This window comes from Nansenia antarctica (genome assembly GCF_963989245.1).
Source record: "Nansenia antarctica genome assembly, chromosome: 11".
Classification (NCBI taxonomy): Eukaryota; Metazoa; Chordata; class Actinopteri; order Argentiniformes; family Microstomatidae; genus Nansenia; species Nansenia antarctica.
In genome coordinates, this window is record NC_137681.1 from 7,484,607 (window position 1) to 7,502,106 (window position 17,500).

Below are 17,500 nucleotides of genomic sequence, written 5' to 3' on the forward strand. Positions count from 1 at the left end.
ATCTTCAGAGTAAACACGTTTGTGTATTCACACCGCCCATGACGACATAAATCAAACTGTACCGTGTAACAATACACAGTAGAACCCACTTTGGCTACAGCTAGCTAGCCAAACTGTCAAGACTGTCTGAGAAGATTTGTAATGGGACATTAAAAAGTAGGATATTGTAAACCGTATAGGTAGGTCAATTCACACTGTACACCCTCACCCCCTCCTCCTCCCTTTCCCCTCCTCCTTATCCCTCCTTTTCCTCCGCCCCTGTTCTCACTTCTCCTCCTCCTCCGTATTGCTCAGCTGAAACCCAAGCCCTTCCATTCCGCCGTTGCGAAAATGAGGTCACGTATCAGCTTACCCCGCGCGTTCCTCTCTCCTGCCGCAAGAATCTCTACGAGCCCCGGCCACCCCTTCACCTCCACCCCACTTCCTCCTCCATCCTCATTCCATCACTCTGCCCAACCTCCGAACATCCCACCTCCCCATTTCAATTCTTCCATATGACACACCACCACCCCCCCCCCCACCCCCTACCCGGTTACCCCTACCCCGCCCAGCCTTGCCCCTCAGCCCAACACTAATTGGTAAATCTGTTGAACCATAGCGGTTTCCAACAATGAGACACCTGGAGTTCTGTCAAAACAAGTTTCTCTGTGGAAACGGTCCTGAGTGCTAATACAGTACATACGCTGCTGCCTCTCCGTCGCTAACAGCCAGGACACAGAACCAAATGAGAACTGAGAGGGGAGGGGGGGGGGGGGGGGGGGGGGGGGAGTTGTGGCAGCGCATGGAATAAGAAAAAAAAGTTCCTTTTGGAAAAGGAGGGCCTGAGTGTTGTGAAATCTAGATTCAATCTAATGTCAGCCATGGAAATCTGTGTGAACATCCGGCTATAAAACACGAGGCAAATAGTAGCTGCTGTCAGCGAAACCACTCTGAATAGGGCGAAGAAAACACACACACACACACGCACACACGCACGCACGCACGCGCACACGCACGCACGCATGCACAAGCACAACAAGTTACTACAAACAAGTGACATATACCGTGGTGCCTGTGAAGTCATGTGCAACTGTGCTTGACAACCTGACTTGACCTACCTCCGACTGCTTGTCTACCGCACTCATGCCCTCCGCACGTGCACACACACACACACACACACACACACACACACACACACACACCTGAGACGAAGAGGGACAGACAGCAAAAATATGCAGACACACATTGTGCAGACAAACACATATTTAAGACGCACTCACACAGAAACACAGACAGAGACACACCCAGCCTAGAGCTCCCTGCCCTACCTAGTCAAACAAGTTCTGGCAGACACTTTACACAAGGAGGTAGAATGGAAGAACGAGGAAGGAGGAAAGGAAGATCTCTCTCTCTCCTTTTATACCGACGGTTGTTTTAGGACAAAAACAAATGTCACGTTTTTATTCACGTCCGTCACGGCTTCCGTCCGTCGGAGCGCGGAGAATCAACAAGCGATTTATCAGCTGATTCAATCGGGGCGACAAAAAAAAACTAAAAGAGCCGAGCCTCTCGACAGAGGAGACCCGAATCAGTGATCCTCTCTGTTTCTGGCTGACGGCCGTCTGTGCTCTTCCTCCTCCCTCCTCTCCTTCGTGTGGCTAAACGTTCAGCGATGAGCTAAACAATCTGGCCCCCTACGCTGATCTGCCTGGCAGCAGTAATCTCTGCACACCAAGGCTAACCATTATGTCCACCCCACAATCGAGTCTACTGGGCTGTCTGCGTCTGTCTGTCGAGTAGAGGGGGGGGGACGCTACTTGACACTCTGCAGGCAGGAGAACAAGGCGGCAGAAACGCTAAAAGTGAGAGACTAAGACAAACAAAGAAATCAACCTTTCTCTTTCTTTCTGCCTCTGCAGGCCTCGACTCTACATGGCCCTTGGATCTTTGTAAAAAGATCAAACTCTTGTCTCTCCCCCCCCCCCCTCCAAACACACACACACACACACACACACGCGCGCACACACACTGGCTGTGTGTGTCTGTGCGTGTGTGTGTGTGTGTGTGTGTGTCTGTGTCTGTCTGTCTGTGTTTGTCTAACAGACAGACAGACAGACACACACACACACACACAGACAGACACACACACAGACACAGACACACACACAGACACACACACACACACCCCCCACACACACACACACACACACACACACACACACACACACACACACACACACACACACACACACACACACACTCAGACAGGCTTGCATTCAACCCCAGATGCCGATAATAAAGAGAATCCTCTTCAACACAGCTGCTAAAAGAAGTAGACAGAGAAGAGAACACAACCAGATTATCCCAGCCGGATGGAACCTCACTGAACAACACTGAACACACAAATACCGTCCTCTAACAGAACACTGAGGAAACGCAGAGTCATTTTGGAACTAAAAAAGAACCAAAAAGATCTAATAGAGATGTGTAGCTCTGAACAATGAACGACGCGCACCACTGCCAGAAGTCTTTATAGACTTTTGGAATCCACGCTTCCTACGCTACGCTACAGTAGCGTCCTAAAACCTTCTCGAATAGCGAAGCTCGGAATCGATACCACGCTCTTCTACTGACACTGTTCTGAAGCCAAAGGGCAACAAAACGGATCGACAGAGATTGTAGCCTAACGCTACCTTGAGACGACACTCCAACACCGCCCGACGTTAGCTACGCCAGAGACGGATCCATCCGCACGCGTCAACAACACTCCGGTGGGGTGAACAGGCCTTAAAACCTGTTGACACCACCGTTCTCAGCAACAAAACAAATAAAAACACTGAAATACAAACACCCCCCCCCCACCGAATATAAAGCCTAGCCTCGGAGAACTAGAGATTTGCGTTGCACAAGACAAGAGTACACATTTAGTGCGAGAGGGTCTGTTAAATGTTAGTATGTTTATCACCCCCCACCAATCATTTGTACGACCGTTCCAGAGAGAGAAAGACAGCATCAGCAGCACCCAAATCAGCACAAAAACACAACACAGCAGGATTAATCATCAGGATTATGGTTGTTTGTTTGTTATTACTTGTTTTAAAATCATCATCATCATCATCATCATCATTATTATCATCAACATCATCATCATAATTGTCAGTTGTTAATTTTTTGGCATCAAACCAGCTACAAGATACTTGGGAAGTCAAAGTTCTCTCACCAACTGAAATTGGTGAAGGCCCAGATCTGACTGTCCAGGGAATTCCAAACAGAAGGGCCCCTGAAAGGAAAAGACGAACGTTCCCGAGTCACACAATTATATCGACACACGCACGCACGCGCGCACACGCACACGCACACACACACGCGCACACGCACGCAACAGTCATCATTCTATCCTACCAGGGCACGGATGCAAAATCAATGGTGTTCTCACAAGAAATAATGCACCCCTCCCCCCCCTCCCCCTCCCCCCACTTACAATAAATTTTTTTCTCAAGCTATTTATTTATTTAACCTCCATTTCCTTTCCCCTTTTTCACTGGCTCAGCTTTCTCCTAGGGGGTGCGTAGAGTAGCTAGACGTACTGTAGTATCATACCCACATTACACAGAGAATATGAGAACATGGGTTACTGTCTGGGTGAGCTCCTCGGCTGTTATACTGTCTGACTGGTTGTTAACACTGAGATGTCTCCTTGCCTTCTCCTGGCTTGTTCAAAGACATTTGACTTGGGCTCGTAAGGAGACACAGTTGTGCAGTGAGGTGAACAAGGGAGGCTTATGCGCATGTAGGTAGGTAGGTGGTACTGCCTAACAGCCAAATCAAGGTTTTGACATCACTCTAACAGTAGAGATATGTAGGGCATGGAAAGAGAGAGAGAGAGAGAAAGAAAAGAGGAAAAGGGAAGAGAAACAGGGAAGGAGATAAAGAGTTCATGGATCAGTTTAGGAAAAAGGTGGCAGACTAATCAAATCACACAGGCGTGCAGCACGCACACACACACACACACAGACACACACACACAGACGCACACACACACACACACACACACACACACACACAGACATACACAGACACACAGACACACAGACAGACAGACAGACAGACACACAGACACACAGACACACAGACAGACAGACAGACAGACAGACAGACACACAGACACACAGACAGACAGACACACACACACACACACACACACACACACACACGCAATGAAACCTCACCAGAACAACCTATGCTACTTCTGCCAAAACATAATATCTGCTAACCAAAACCTCAAACACAAAGATACTATACAGGTTCCTCATTTGTCACACGCACTTGACCCTGTGGCTACCTAGATAACACACACACACACACACACACACGCTAAATCTGCACTGTCACACGTCACACATTACCCAGGGTGGTCCAAGTTCAACGAGGGGGGGGTTATATAATACTAAATACCAGTCACTCAGAGGTAAAGAGGACAATGACCTCACAGCTACATGTATTCACACGCACGCATATATAAGCTGTTCATAATCCTGCAATCAGATGGGGCCAGTCGCAGTGGTATTTGCATGGTTGAGGACAACAATGTCAAACAACAAAAAAGGAACAAAACTGTCCCAAATCCCATCGTTCTACAAGTCACAAACAAGTTACAACAAGCTACGGAGCTTTTTCTTTTTTAATAAACAAATGACACTGTCGCTATTTCATTCATCCAAACACTGGGGATGCCGGTCGGTAACCACCATGACGACTACATAAACAACGGCGACGACTTTGTCCAGATTCCGTTTTATTTTTTCTGAGGTAAAAAAAAGCGATAACTGACGCCACGTCTCGCCCTGTGTTTGTGTCTCACGTTGTTGGCCAGCGAGCGGAGAGAGAGAGAGAGATGATGTCACACACAGTGACCGGGGCGGCGGCGGCGGCAGGCGGCGGTAGCTCGGGCGTCTCGTCGGAGACCAGACACGAGGACCAGGGCCTCTGGCGGGGCGGGCAAGCTGCCCAGAGGAGGCATAAAGACCCCTGTTTGACGGGTGAGGCCATGTCTACCCATGAACCCCCCCCCCCACCCCCCCCCACCCCAGTGAAGAGTTAAGGGGGGGGTGGGGGGGCTGTGGGAGGGAGCTGCCATAACAACAAACAGCATTCAGCTAATCTGGGCTAGGGGGCTGACAAGACAACAGGAGCTACCGCTGCTGACTTCCTCCTCCTACCACTGACTGCTCTCAGGCCTGCCCTTGCTCGCAGGTGGGGTGAGGAGAGAGGAGTAGAAAAAGGGGGGGGAGGGATAGAAGAGAGAGCGGAGAGAAGAGAGGAAGAGAGATGACGTAAGAGCTGAGGTGAAGAGAGTGGGTGAAGAAAGGTGGCACGAGAGAGAAAGAGAGAGAGAGAGAGAGAAAGAGAGAGAGAGAGAGAGAGAAGGTGAGAGTTGAAGACAGACGCAAGCTGAGGTAAAGAGAGTGGGTGAGGAAGGTGTCAGGAGAGGGAGAGGGAGAGAGAGAGAGAGAGAGTGTGAGAGAACAGTATGTCCCATCCCTCCCCCCCCGCCCCGCCACCCCTCCCGCCTCGTAAACAGTGAAGGCGACGTCTCCAGTGGCTGACCCTGGGGGAGCTCATTAACTGCGGAGGCCAGGGCTTCACACCGGGGCCTCCCCGGACCCCGGAGCCATTGTCTGGGCAGCCCAGGTGCACCGCCATTCAGGAGAGGGAGAGAGGGAGGCCAGTGAGTCTTTCTCTAACTTTTCTACAACAACAAAAAAATAACTCCATAAAGATGGAGGGAAGGAGGAGCGGAGACACGATCTTTGGTCTCGTCTTTTTTTCCGAGTGATTCACCCACAGTCGGCGACTGGAATGTCATTGTGGCTTGTTTCCTGAATTCTGAACAAATCACCTACAATGAGGCAGTACAAGAACGCCTATTCTAGTTTTTTCCGATATTCATCCAGAAGAAGAGAGAGAGGGGGACGACCATTTCTCAGTTGACTCTTTTTGCCGGGGAGTTCTACCAGTGAGTGTAGCAGCAGCAGGCCTTTTTTCTTTTCTTTTTTTGACTGGAGACGCGTCGCGGTTGGAAAGCCTCAGGTGGGAGGTCTGGCCACACATTAAATTCCATCACTTCCTCAATGCTAATCACCGTACGCTTGGAGTAGGCACACAACAGGACACTGTGCTCACCCTCCCTTCTGCCCTGCGCTAGCCCAACACACACACACACACACACACACACACACACGCACACACACACGCACGCACGCACGCAAGCGTACACACTACACACACACACACACACACACACACACACACACACACACACCTCACTACAGTGAGGCCCGGTTAGGAAATGGTTAACACTTCAGCCTCCCCTGCTGCCAGTGAAAGCCCAGAAAACAATGGAGACATTGTCCGTCCTGAACAAGACTCTGAGGGAAAGGACTAGGACGTGTGTGTGTGTGGGTGTGTGTGTGTGTGTGTGTGTGCGGGTGTGTGTGTGTGTGTGCGTGTGTGTGTGTGTGTGTGTGTGTGTGTGTGTGTGCGTGTGTGTGTGCGTGTGTGTGTGTGTGTGTGAGCGTGAGCGTGAGTGTGTGTGTGTGTGTGTGAGCATGAGCGTGAGTGTGTGTGTGTGTGTGTGTGTATGTGTGCGCACGTGCACGCTCAAAAATGTGCATGTTTCTGCCCCACTTCTCAGCATGTCCATTTAAGATGCGTCGTTAAAAAGGTTAGACTCGCGCCCCAATACCAACCCAATACCAACCCAATACCGACCCAATACCAACCCGTTACATTAAATGCCATTACATCCCATTGACTCATCGCCCTCGTCTAACAATAAACAAATAATTTCTACTTTGTCAGATGATGTTAATGATGACTGCTTGAGTAGCACCATTGGGCAGCTGTGATGTGGGCGTGCGGGTGCACACGTACGTGTGAGACAGAGAGAGAGAGAGAGAGAGAGGAGGGGGGGAGGGGAAGAAGAGAGAGAGGGAGGGACGGTGAGAGAGAGAGAGAGAGAGAGGAGGGGGGGAAGAAGAGGGAGGGACGATGAGAGAGAGAGAGGGAGGGAGAGAGAAGAGAGAGAGAGGGAGAGAAGAGAGAGAGAAGAGAGAGGGGGGGAGAGAGGGAGAGAAGAGAGAGGGGGAGAGAAGAGAGAGAGGGAGAGAAGAGAGATTGAGAGGGGGATAAAAGAGAGAGAGAGAGAGGGAGAGAAGAGAGAGAGAGAGGGAGATTAGAGAGATAGGTAGGAGGTGAAAGTCTGTAGAGTATGCTGCTCCATACCAGGGGTATGTTTCTAGTGATGGTAGGTATATGACCCTCTCCCCTCAGGGCTTAGAAGTGTGTTTGGTGGGATTGGTGAGCTCAGCCTTCTCTCACACTGCAAACTAATCCCATAACCAATCCCATATCTGTGACAGATGTCACGAAAACGAAAATCCCATTTTCGACCAACTCGGAGCTACTTCCTCCCGCCACACTCGACATGGGAGCGAGGCGCAGACAAAGTGGAGGACTATTCCGATGCAACAACACCAGTAAATCAAAGAAAAAAATAGGGATAACCTCCCATTTTGGTTTTAATAGCTAACGGTTTGTACAAACGGAGGAGCTCTTTGTTTATATGCGGGTCTGGTAAGAGCGAAGCGTACTCCGGCCGACTATTGGACGTGATGTGATGCATCTCAGAGCATCGACTGTGTGGAGCGGGAGGCCGGAAAAAAATGTCTCTCCCTGGGTTTCTCGCTCCAAAAAAACACACATCAATAGGTATATAAATAAATAAGAAGAACTTTCAGCCAATGGCATAAAAGTTCACGGCGGCAGTTTTGCGGCTGCCCCGCGGGGCGGTCAGACACTTCAAAAGGTCTCGGCGTGCCCCCCTTTGGGGGCGGGGCAAAGGTGGGGAACGCGCCCGTCAGAAAGGCAAAACCTCTGAGGTCACTTCCTCTTTCCTGTGTCCTGGCTGACCCTCGGTTGTTTCCAACACGACAGATACTTCTGACCGGGGGGGAAACGACCCGTCCAGCCCAGACGTCCCCTGGCAGTGTTTGTCTGACTACGAGTGTTTACTTGTCTCCGTGTCTGTCTCTGTCCTTGTCTTGTCGACTACCTGTGTCTGTACGTCCGTTTACTTCTGTAGCGTTCATGATATATTTTGTGAGTCGTTTTTTCTTATCTCATGAGACCACACGGGTCTTCCTCAGTTAAGGCCAACAAGCTTTAGCAGAATAAGCTCATTTTGGTGAGGTTTTACTCGTCTCTGTCCGAGGGAAGGTAAGTTCTTGACGATATTTCTGTGTATTTCGGGGAGTCTTTCTATGGGCTTGTGAGCTCGATTTTGAGAACTAGCAGCATTCAGATGTCTGTCTCTGCCGTTGTGTTTTTGTCTTGAGACTTTCTGTCTCACAGCTTCTCTCTCTCTCTCTCTCTCTCTCTCTTTCTTTCATCGTTTTCGTCTGTTGGAGGGTCACTTGAACTTGGATCTCTCTCCTTATCTCTCCCGCCTATCGGGGCTGGGGCTTATCGCCACAATGCAGACAGCACATTCTTCGCCGGAGAGGTCAAGGTACTCAGGTGTTCTTCCCATTTGGAAGAAGCAGAAAAGAAACTACTGTTTATGGCCCAATTTATTGATAAGGAAGGCACAGAGTGGAATCTTCTATTTAAGAGGAAGGAGGAGGGGAACAAAAACAGGGCATGGACTTTTTACGGGCAGATTGATAAGACAAGGAGAGGACGCAGTTGTTGTTATCATGCCCGTCTATAGATTCACATCAGTATGATGCAAACAAGGGAAACATCCAATCAAACTCCCCTCAGTCAGAGATAGAGTGGGGGGGGCAATAGAGGCTACATCTCACATTCAATTTGATCGCTTAAAGCAAGTGTGTGCCTGCGCAGAAACGCCTCTGATCTTTACCAGTCCCCGATCTTGATCAAACAAATCGCGGATCATACCGAATCAATCTAAATAAGTCAATAAACAAACAAACAAAAAAAGACAAAAATGCAATCGCCAGAGCGACGAGACGGGGTAATGAGTTTTGAAACACGAGGCATGTGAACCGTAGTCTCGCTGGAAGTCTTTACGTAACGACTCTTACAGCCCGTTGGTGAGGAGCGATGCAAGACGTGAGGTGATAAGTATTTACAGCCATATGACTCATGGCAGAATAAAAAACTGAAACATTAACCTGCAGCTTAATGATTTGAGAGGAGATGGGGCTTTTTTTTTTTTCTTCTTCTCGCTCTCACCGTGTCTCTTAAAATAAACATGAGAGAAGGGGCCTCCTGAACTTTACAGTATGAAAATAACTCCTGCCTTTGCCAGGAGGGGCCTGGTGCTTGGGTTGTTTTGTTCATTAGAACACTGTCATCGCCATCTCTTTGTCTCAAAAACATAAGTTCTGACAGGGTTACTGTTTCAGATTAACAGCCCTGTTCGACTACAGGGCTATTTTTAAGATGTGCTTAAACAAAAATGGGCAAAGGACCAAAGGGTCTGGCATGTCAACGTTCTCCTTACTGGGAACCATTTGTGGTGGTATTTATTGCGGATCGTAAAAAAATAAATAAATAACCGTACTTATCAAATACCAAGAGTGACTCACAGTGACACTCGCATGGCGAGTTGACATAATTTATTCCAACAAAAAGTTCACTTTGTTTGCGCTTTCGAAAACCCCATGACTTACAACAACGGCCGACTGTTCGTGCCAAGGGGTCAACACAGGGTCGGTGAGGTGATTCCACAGAAAATGTTAATAGAACGTCTATTGACAATGTTGTCTATGAACTCTGTGTCTGAAATCGATTAGGCAACAACAAGTCGTGCCCTTAAAAGTTGCTGTTCTCAATTAAAAGGCGACTCTCGAGACGACGCTACCCACCGACTATCGTGGCCCGAGGCACTGAGAGTCATCCCCGCTGACACCTTCATCCACACCGCAACATCTCACGCACCCCCCTCGCCATCGCCGTGACCGGCACGCATACCGACCGTACTCTTAACTTTATTCAACCTTTCACAATGACCTTTCCTGAAGAAAAAAACAAATCAATCTGCTGATAATGAATTAACGCGCTTCTTAAAATATCGATGCGGTCATATAAAGTTCACGCTGCGTCGTGTTTTTTTTTAACAAAGTGAACGAGTGTGTGGGTGTGTATCGTGAGGTATCGCCCACGCTGTTTTGCTTCGTGAACTTCGGAGAAAGTAAAAAAAAACACTCTTGGCTGCCTGGGGCTATGGGTCAATCTCCAGATAGTTGCTTATTAATGTCGGTACATCTAATTATCCCGCTTGCTTTCCAAAACTGGGCTGTGAGTCGGCCTGAACAGGGGTCTGTACACACTGCTTCAGGGGGCCGTGTGGCCGGCCCGTCCAAAGAGCACTGGGCCAACTGCCACTTTGGCAGCTCGGCCTCCTGGCCCTAGTTCATCCCTCGGAGCGTGAGTTTCCCTTTTTTTTTTTTTTTCAGAGCCCCCTCTACCTTTTGTTTATGCCACCAATGCAGCCAAACACAGAGCTTTACAATACTCACATCCCCCTTTACATCCGCATGTGAAAAGGTTTCCTCGCTAAGAAACGAAGCGTCTCTTTCACCCTAACTGTCGGGTCGGATCAAACTGGCTAGGCGGGTTACTCACTGTATATTTTCTGAGAAGACACACGGTAGTCTAAAAAGCACTTGGGGTTAATCACTGACATCCATTCAACAGTCTTGATTTGGAAAAGGAGGGTTAATCTCAAAGAAGGACACAAAAACAGGATACAGGAAGAAGGGTTGTCTTTGTGCCCTTAAAGAGGAGGAAGAGCTTGAGAGAGATGTAAAGGACTAAAGCAGGGGTTACTTACGACAATGTGTGCCGGTGAAGGGGACCTGGCATCTTTAAGTCCATGTCTACTCTGAAGACTTCCTTGTTGAACATCTAGCAGGGGCCATTTCATCTGTAGGTACTGAAGGACAGAAAGAAACAAAATGGAGAAAAAAAAAGAAAAGACATGTTAACAATGCAGAAAGCAAAAAAAAAACAGAAAAAAACAATACACAAACTAAAAACAGGACAAAAGTCAACACTTTAAAAAATATAAAAAATAAAACGTCACGTGATTCCGAAAACAAACAAACACCATAAAAGCAAACACGGATCCTAGGGCGGACAAGGCATGGAGGTGGGGTTGGCTTCAAGAGCTTGTACAGCCACACACACTTGATACGACACCATTCTGAACATTGAACATGTACACAATGTACCACAGTGTTGCTTTAATACAATTAACTCAAATATCTAAAACATATTAGAAGAAAGAACCCTTGAGGAGCATGTTGTAGTAGGACATTGGTTTGAAATCCACATTTTAGGTGAATCCCCGACGTTTACTTCTGGAGAAGGCTACTGTAGGATGGATTATGGGTTTAAGATGCCATAAATGTGACCATTCCAAACTCTTTGAGTGACCTAAACGATTTTTATTGGCCAACCGCAAACTCGAGAATGGCACTGTAGCGCGACTGGCTGCATGCTATTTTGTGAGTCAACTTACAGACTGTCTCAGTGAATGATTGACTGGGTCTTTATCGGTAGTGACACACACTGCCAGAGAGCGAGAGAGAGAGAGAGAGAGAGAGAGAGAGAGAGAGAGAGAGAGAGAGAGAGAGAGAGAGAGAGAGAGAGAGAGAGAGTGAGACAGAGAGATAAATGTAGATGACCTACACCTGGTGCAACCTATGCCTTTGTAATAAACTGAGGTGGAGCCATTTCAAGTCACGCTGATCGCTTATGCAACAACATTTACCTCACACGGTCCCCGTAATGACAAGGAAGAGGAAAGATTAAGTCGTCATACTTGCCACAAATCACAAGCTTGAGGGAGAGAGACACTTTAAGACCTCAACTTTACCGTGTTGTGTTTCTGTTCCTTAAGAGTCTGAACTGTAGATGTGTTTTTTTTTAGCTTTTTTGAAAATGTAGGGTAATTTATTCACACAGGAAAGGGAAGTCCCATTGAGGTTGGAAAAACCTCTTTTACCGGGGAGACGTATCAATCAAAGTCTTCGTTTTCCACTAGCTTATTTTGACTACCTAAACTAGTTAAAGTTCGTTAGTATATATCGTTCAAGCGGGAATGCTTTTCTCCTTGCTATCCACCATTAAATGTTTATAGGGCCTGTATGAGTTGTGGGTGACCGCCCTTTGGCTAAGCTAACGCTCCAACTCCCTTCTAGCCCCCACGGTCCTCTGGGTTGACCCCTGCTATCGTCTGTGAACCTAACACTCCCTTTATTATCGCCATGGCCACCTAGTCTGGGGGGGGGGGGTGGAGTTCACCTCGGCTGCCCGTGCTCCGTGGTGGCCCTCAATATTAGTTAGGTTACAGGGGGGAGGTCAAGGGGGAGGGAGATGGAACTATTTTAACCATTTAGCAGACGCTCTTAACCAAAGACTTAGACTTAGACTTACAGATTACAGGGACAGTCTCCCTGGAGTAAGTTAGGGCTAAGTGTCTTACTCAAGGGCACACTAGTGGTGGTGTTCCCAAGTGGGATTTGATCACTCATGACCTTCTGATCACCAGTCCAACTCACTATCGACTAGGCCAGACCACCACTACGCCGATGTAACTTTATTGTCAGGAGTAAAAAAGATAATCGAACAGGGGATCAACTGTGGTAACATCGCTGACCTTTGGAGAGTACATTCAAATGGGCATTCAAACAATCTGTCAAATTGTTGGCGGGAGTTCCCTGGATTTGCATGCGCAGCTATGCAAACATGAGATTGCGAGCAGTCAAAATATGAAATGACACTTTTGAAAAGAGCACGTACGATTCGATATCAAATAATCAATAACTAAATATTTAACCGAAGCTACATTTTTTGGGAAGTGAGAGAGACACAAAGACCAAGGGGTGTAAAAAAAAAAGACAGACAAAGAGAAAGATTAGGAGAGAGAGAAAAAAGAGGGAGAAAGACAGAAAAGTAGAAGAAAAAAAAAAGAAAAAAAGAGCGGGGTCATTTGAGTTGGAAAGCTGAAACACAGGAGGGTTACGGGCTGGTTTCTTAACCTTGGGACCAGAGGGGGCTGATTTCGGTAGCCTGAAGGCCAAGACATGAAAAATGCATTTGGAGTAAAGTCAACATAAAAAAGAAGCATCCTTAATATATGCAGTCCTATACCCCTCATTTTCCCCGAGGAAACTTCTGACAAGTCAGGTTGGCCTTGTATTCTGGCCTCTGATGCTAGCGGGACATACAGCACTAGGCAAGGATTCCACGCCCCCCCCCTCCCTCCCTCCCTCCCCACCGCCCCCCAAAAAACTTGGCCTGGGCCAGAATGGGAACGTTGTCATTCCACCTCAGTCTCTGTCCCTATCCGATCCGATCGGGTCGGCGTCTCTCTCTCTTTCAGCAACTGCACTTTTTGTTCTAAGGGTACGATATATCTATTATCCGAAAAAAACATTTCTCAAATGTTGATGAGGTAGCCCGCTAGAGCTAACCGAATCCTCTGAAACCTTATGGAGAGGTGAGGGTTCAAAAAACAATCTTCCCATATTTCTACCCTGAACTGGTAGCGATGTTGGTGTTGTGTGTTTTTTGTTGCTGTGGGTATCAGCCCTGGATGTGTTGTGTTTCTTCTATCAGCAGGAGTCTGTTTGAGCGCCTCTGTGTGTGTATGTGTGTGTGTGTGTGTGTGTGTGTGTGTGTCGCGACCCTTCCTGAGACCGTGGCTAAATCAGTGGTAATTAGCTGAAAGTTCACCACGGGGTGCTGGCTGTGGTTGGTGCTGGAGGAGTTATTGACTCCCGACTGCAGACTGCTGCCCAGCTCCACCAACCGACCAGCTCATTTATGACCCCGCCAAGGCTTCCACTGCAACTTGGGTGGTTTTGGTTTTCTCGCTTGTTTGTGTGTCGGAGTTGTTGAGAAAGAGGACGAGTCGTAAAAGTTGGCGTTGTGTTATTTTTTTTTACAGGACCCCCCACATTGGGGTATTAATTACCATGAAGCCAGAGAGGGGGGGGCTGACTGGGGGGGAGGGTTGGGGGTTGGGGAGAGTGACAGTACCACTGTCATCTATGAGGTAATTCAAGACGGTCTTCGCTGTCAGGGGGCTGTCGGGGGGAGGGCTGTCGGAGGCGGCGGCAGGAAGGGGGGGAGGGGGGGGGGGGTCATATCCCGTTTTGATTCCAGTCATAAGAAGGTCCGACCATTTCGGACTGGGGGATAAGAGACTTAACAGCCGTATGATTGTCTGGGCGGAGTAGACAAAGTTCAGACCACTGTAGGCCAGGGAGGGAGTGTGTGTGTGTGTGGGGGGTGAGGGGGGGGGGGGGGGTGGTGGGGTGAAAGGTGATACCCAGAGAGTGCCTTTGGATCAGGGACAGAGAGAGTGTGAGAGAGAAAGGAGAGAGTGAGAGAGTGGGAAAGGGAGAGAAAGGGAGAGAAGTTGAGGGAGAGAGAGAGGAGGGAAAGGGAGAGAGAGAGAGAAAGAGAGAGAGTGGGAAAGGGAGAGAAAGGGAGAGAGTGAGAGAGAGAGAGAAAGGGAGAGAGTGAGGGAGAGAGAGAGAGAGGGAAAGGGAGAGAAAGGGAAAGAGTGAGAGAGAGAGAGAGAAAGGGAGTGAGAGAGAGAGAGAGAGAAATGGAGAGAAAGCGAGAGAGAGAGAGAGAGAGAGAGAGAGTGGGAGAGAGAGAGAGAGAGAGAGAGAGAGTGCACATGCTCTGACAGGCTGCTCAACTTCAGCCTGCTATTGCGAATGTTCTCCCAGGCTAATCCCTCCTGCAGGTTTTACAGGCATGCCAAGGAAGACGGAGCCCCGGCAAGTGCCAAGCTTTCCGACCCCTACTTTGCCTCCTTCCTCTCCCCCCCCCCCCCCCCCCCCCGACACACACCCCCCTTCCTCCCACCCCCCCCCCCCCCCCCCACACACACACACACACACACTCTTCCAGCACCTGCTGACGGACATGCCGCCTGGCTTGAGTAGGCCATAACCCCTGACCCCTCCCTACCTCCCCCCCCCCACCCCCTCCCCCTCCTCCTCAGCACCAAAAAAACCCTCTCCCGCTACAAGGGCCCCTGTGGTAACTCAAGAGCCCATTCCGATGTGACAAATTGCTCCGGAGTTCCAGGATAACTCTTTCTCCCCCCCCCCCCCCCCCCCCATCCCTCAGCCCCCACCCCTCCCATCCCTCACCCACCCCTCCCTCCCCCCTATCCACCCCCCCCCCCCCCCCCGAGAACCCCAACCTCTCCTGCCCCCCAGAGCCACCCAGAGTACACACACAGGGCCCGGGGTTGTGCCCCCCCCACCTCCTCCCTCTCTTCCCCCCCCTGCGCCCCTCCTGGCCTCGGCGGCCCACAATGGAGGACTGAATGACTCAATTGTCTCTGATGAAGTGAAAGACAAGGGACTTCTCTAAATCCTCACAGAGGGATGAACTCCCTCTCCCCTCTCTCTCTCTCTCTCTCCCTCGTCCTCTCGTCTGGATATTTCCCAATAGTGATGAGCACAAAAGGAGAGAGAGAGAGAGAGAGAAAAAAAAGGAGGGGGGAGGGGGGGATTGAGAGAGAGAGGGGGGGAGCTCTTCAAGAATTGGCGCGTTCTTCACGATCCTATTTTTCCGGCCTGCCACCAAACTGACCTCCATATTCTGAGTGAGAGAGTGAGAGAGTGAGTGAGTGAGAGAGTGAGAGAGTGAGAGGCTGAGTGAGTGAGAGAGAGAGTGAGAGAGTGAGAGTGTGAGTGAGAGTGACTGAGTGACTGAGGGAGTGAGTGAGTGAGTGAGAAGAGTGAGTGAGAGAGTGAGAGAGTGAGTGACTGCTGCGAAAACTTGGGGGGCTTGGCACCGTGGCGAGCTGTTGAATACGACCCAGACAACTGTCATCACAATGCAAACAAGCCAGGGCTGTCCCAGTGCCACGGGCTGTGCGGAGCGCGGCCCCCCGGCGGAGACAACAGGCGCATTGTGAGCCGCTCACACATCCTCTTCACACGTCCAGCCCCACTACAGCCCACCACCAGCCCACTACGCCACCCCGCCCCCCTTATTACAAATCAAATAGTCATCTCACCTTTCTAGAACAACCCAACCTGAATTCCCCCCCACCGTCACCACTAATCCTGTACATATCCATTGATTAGGCTACTGCTACGAAAGAACTCGCTAAAGTACAGATTTAATGGGGGGAAAAAAAAGGCCAAGGCTTCGATATACACTTATCGACCCCACTTAAACATATCGATTTTTTTTTAAAAGCCTCAGACAATTTTGTCTTGCATATAAACTTTAGGGCTATATAACTTTGCCAATCGATGTCAGCGCCCCCCCCCCCCCCGAGCGCTCGGCTACGAGCGGCTTGTTCGTTCGGTTCAGGATTAGGGGCAATCAGACAAACAGGGGCTCCTAACCAGACAAACAGGGGCTCCTAACCAGACAACCAGGGGCTCCTAATGTGCCAGAGTGGCTCCTAACACACAGGGAGGACTATTCCCAGTAGCTCTCCGGGGAGGATGGAGCGAATCCCCCCGCTCGCAGGCCTGGCTGGGGTCCGCAGGCATTCCAGCCATGTCAACAATGTGAGGGGGGGGGAGAGAGGGATGGAGGGGGAGCGAGAGAGGGATGGAGGGAGAGAGAGGGAGGGATGGAGGGAAGGGGGTTTCCAGCCAGCATATGGGAGAGCCTGGGTCCGGCTCTGGAGACCCGGCAGATCCCCCCCCAGTCCATCTGTGACCCCCTGAGCTGACTCACAGGACAGGCATCACACACACACACACACACACACACACACAGGCCAACACATGTACATTCACACAGTGATACATAACACCCATTTACATGTAGGGACAAAGACACAGGCATGCACGGACACACACGGACACGCACACACACACACACGTACAGACACACACACACACGGACACACACACAAGGACAGACACGGACAGACACACACACACGGACAGACACGCACAGACACACACACACAGACAGACACACACACACACACACACATGGACAGACACGCACACACACAGACACACACATGGACAGACACGCACACATGGACAGACACGCACACATGGACAGACACGCACACATGGACAGACACGCACAGACACAAACACACACATGCAATCATCTAAACGGGCTCCCTGGGGGATGAGGGCCTAGGAGAGGGATGACAGCTTGCAGATTACACCAACCAAACCACAAACATTTGTTTATTTGGGTTGGCCATGCTCAAAATGGGAAGAGAATCGATTCAACAACAATCAATGACAGTGCGAGTCTTACTGGCGAGCCGAGACTACCAGACTACCAGACTCACTCGACTGGCAGCCAGATGAGGGACGCCCGTCGATTTATAGCGGCCCTTTGATCAATTAATAAAGATCCGCAAAAACGTCCCCGCAAAAAATCAGAAGTTTAATTCCCTCCAATACGAGAAGCAGATTTGGCCTATTGTTCCGCCCACTGAGCGGTGTCCAATCAATATCACCAAGGTTCC

General features: G+C 49.6%; 2 protein-coding genes across 2 annotated transcripts in view; one reads left to right on the forward strand and one right to left on the reverse strand.

Moving 5' to 3' along the window:
• The window catches only part of scn4aa (sodium channel, voltage-gated, type IV, alpha, a), a gene marked incomplete at both ends in the record, with an annotated part of 24,701 nt that extends 24,688 nt beyond the window's left edge, over positions 1-13 (forward strand). The window contains one exon of the mRNA XM_080541942.1: positions 9-13. Coding sequence (XP_080398068.1) covers positions 9-13 — 5 coding nt within the window. The remainder of the gene's footprint in view (positions 1-8) is intronic.
• A 2,277-nt stretch (positions 14-2,290) lies between these two features.
• Positions 2,291-17,500, reverse strand: part of tcf7l2 (transcription factor 7 like 2) — a gene marked incomplete at both ends in the record, with an annotated part of 45,659 nt that continues 30,449 nt past the window's right edge. Inside the window, 3 exons of the mRNA XM_080541944.1 lie at positions 2,291-2,302; positions 3,200-3,259; positions 10,841-10,942. Coding sequence (XP_080398070.1) covers positions 2,291-2,302; positions 3,200-3,259; positions 10,841-10,942 — 174 coding nt within the window. The remainder of the gene's footprint in view (positions 2,303-3,199; positions 3,260-10,840; positions 10,943-17,500) is intronic.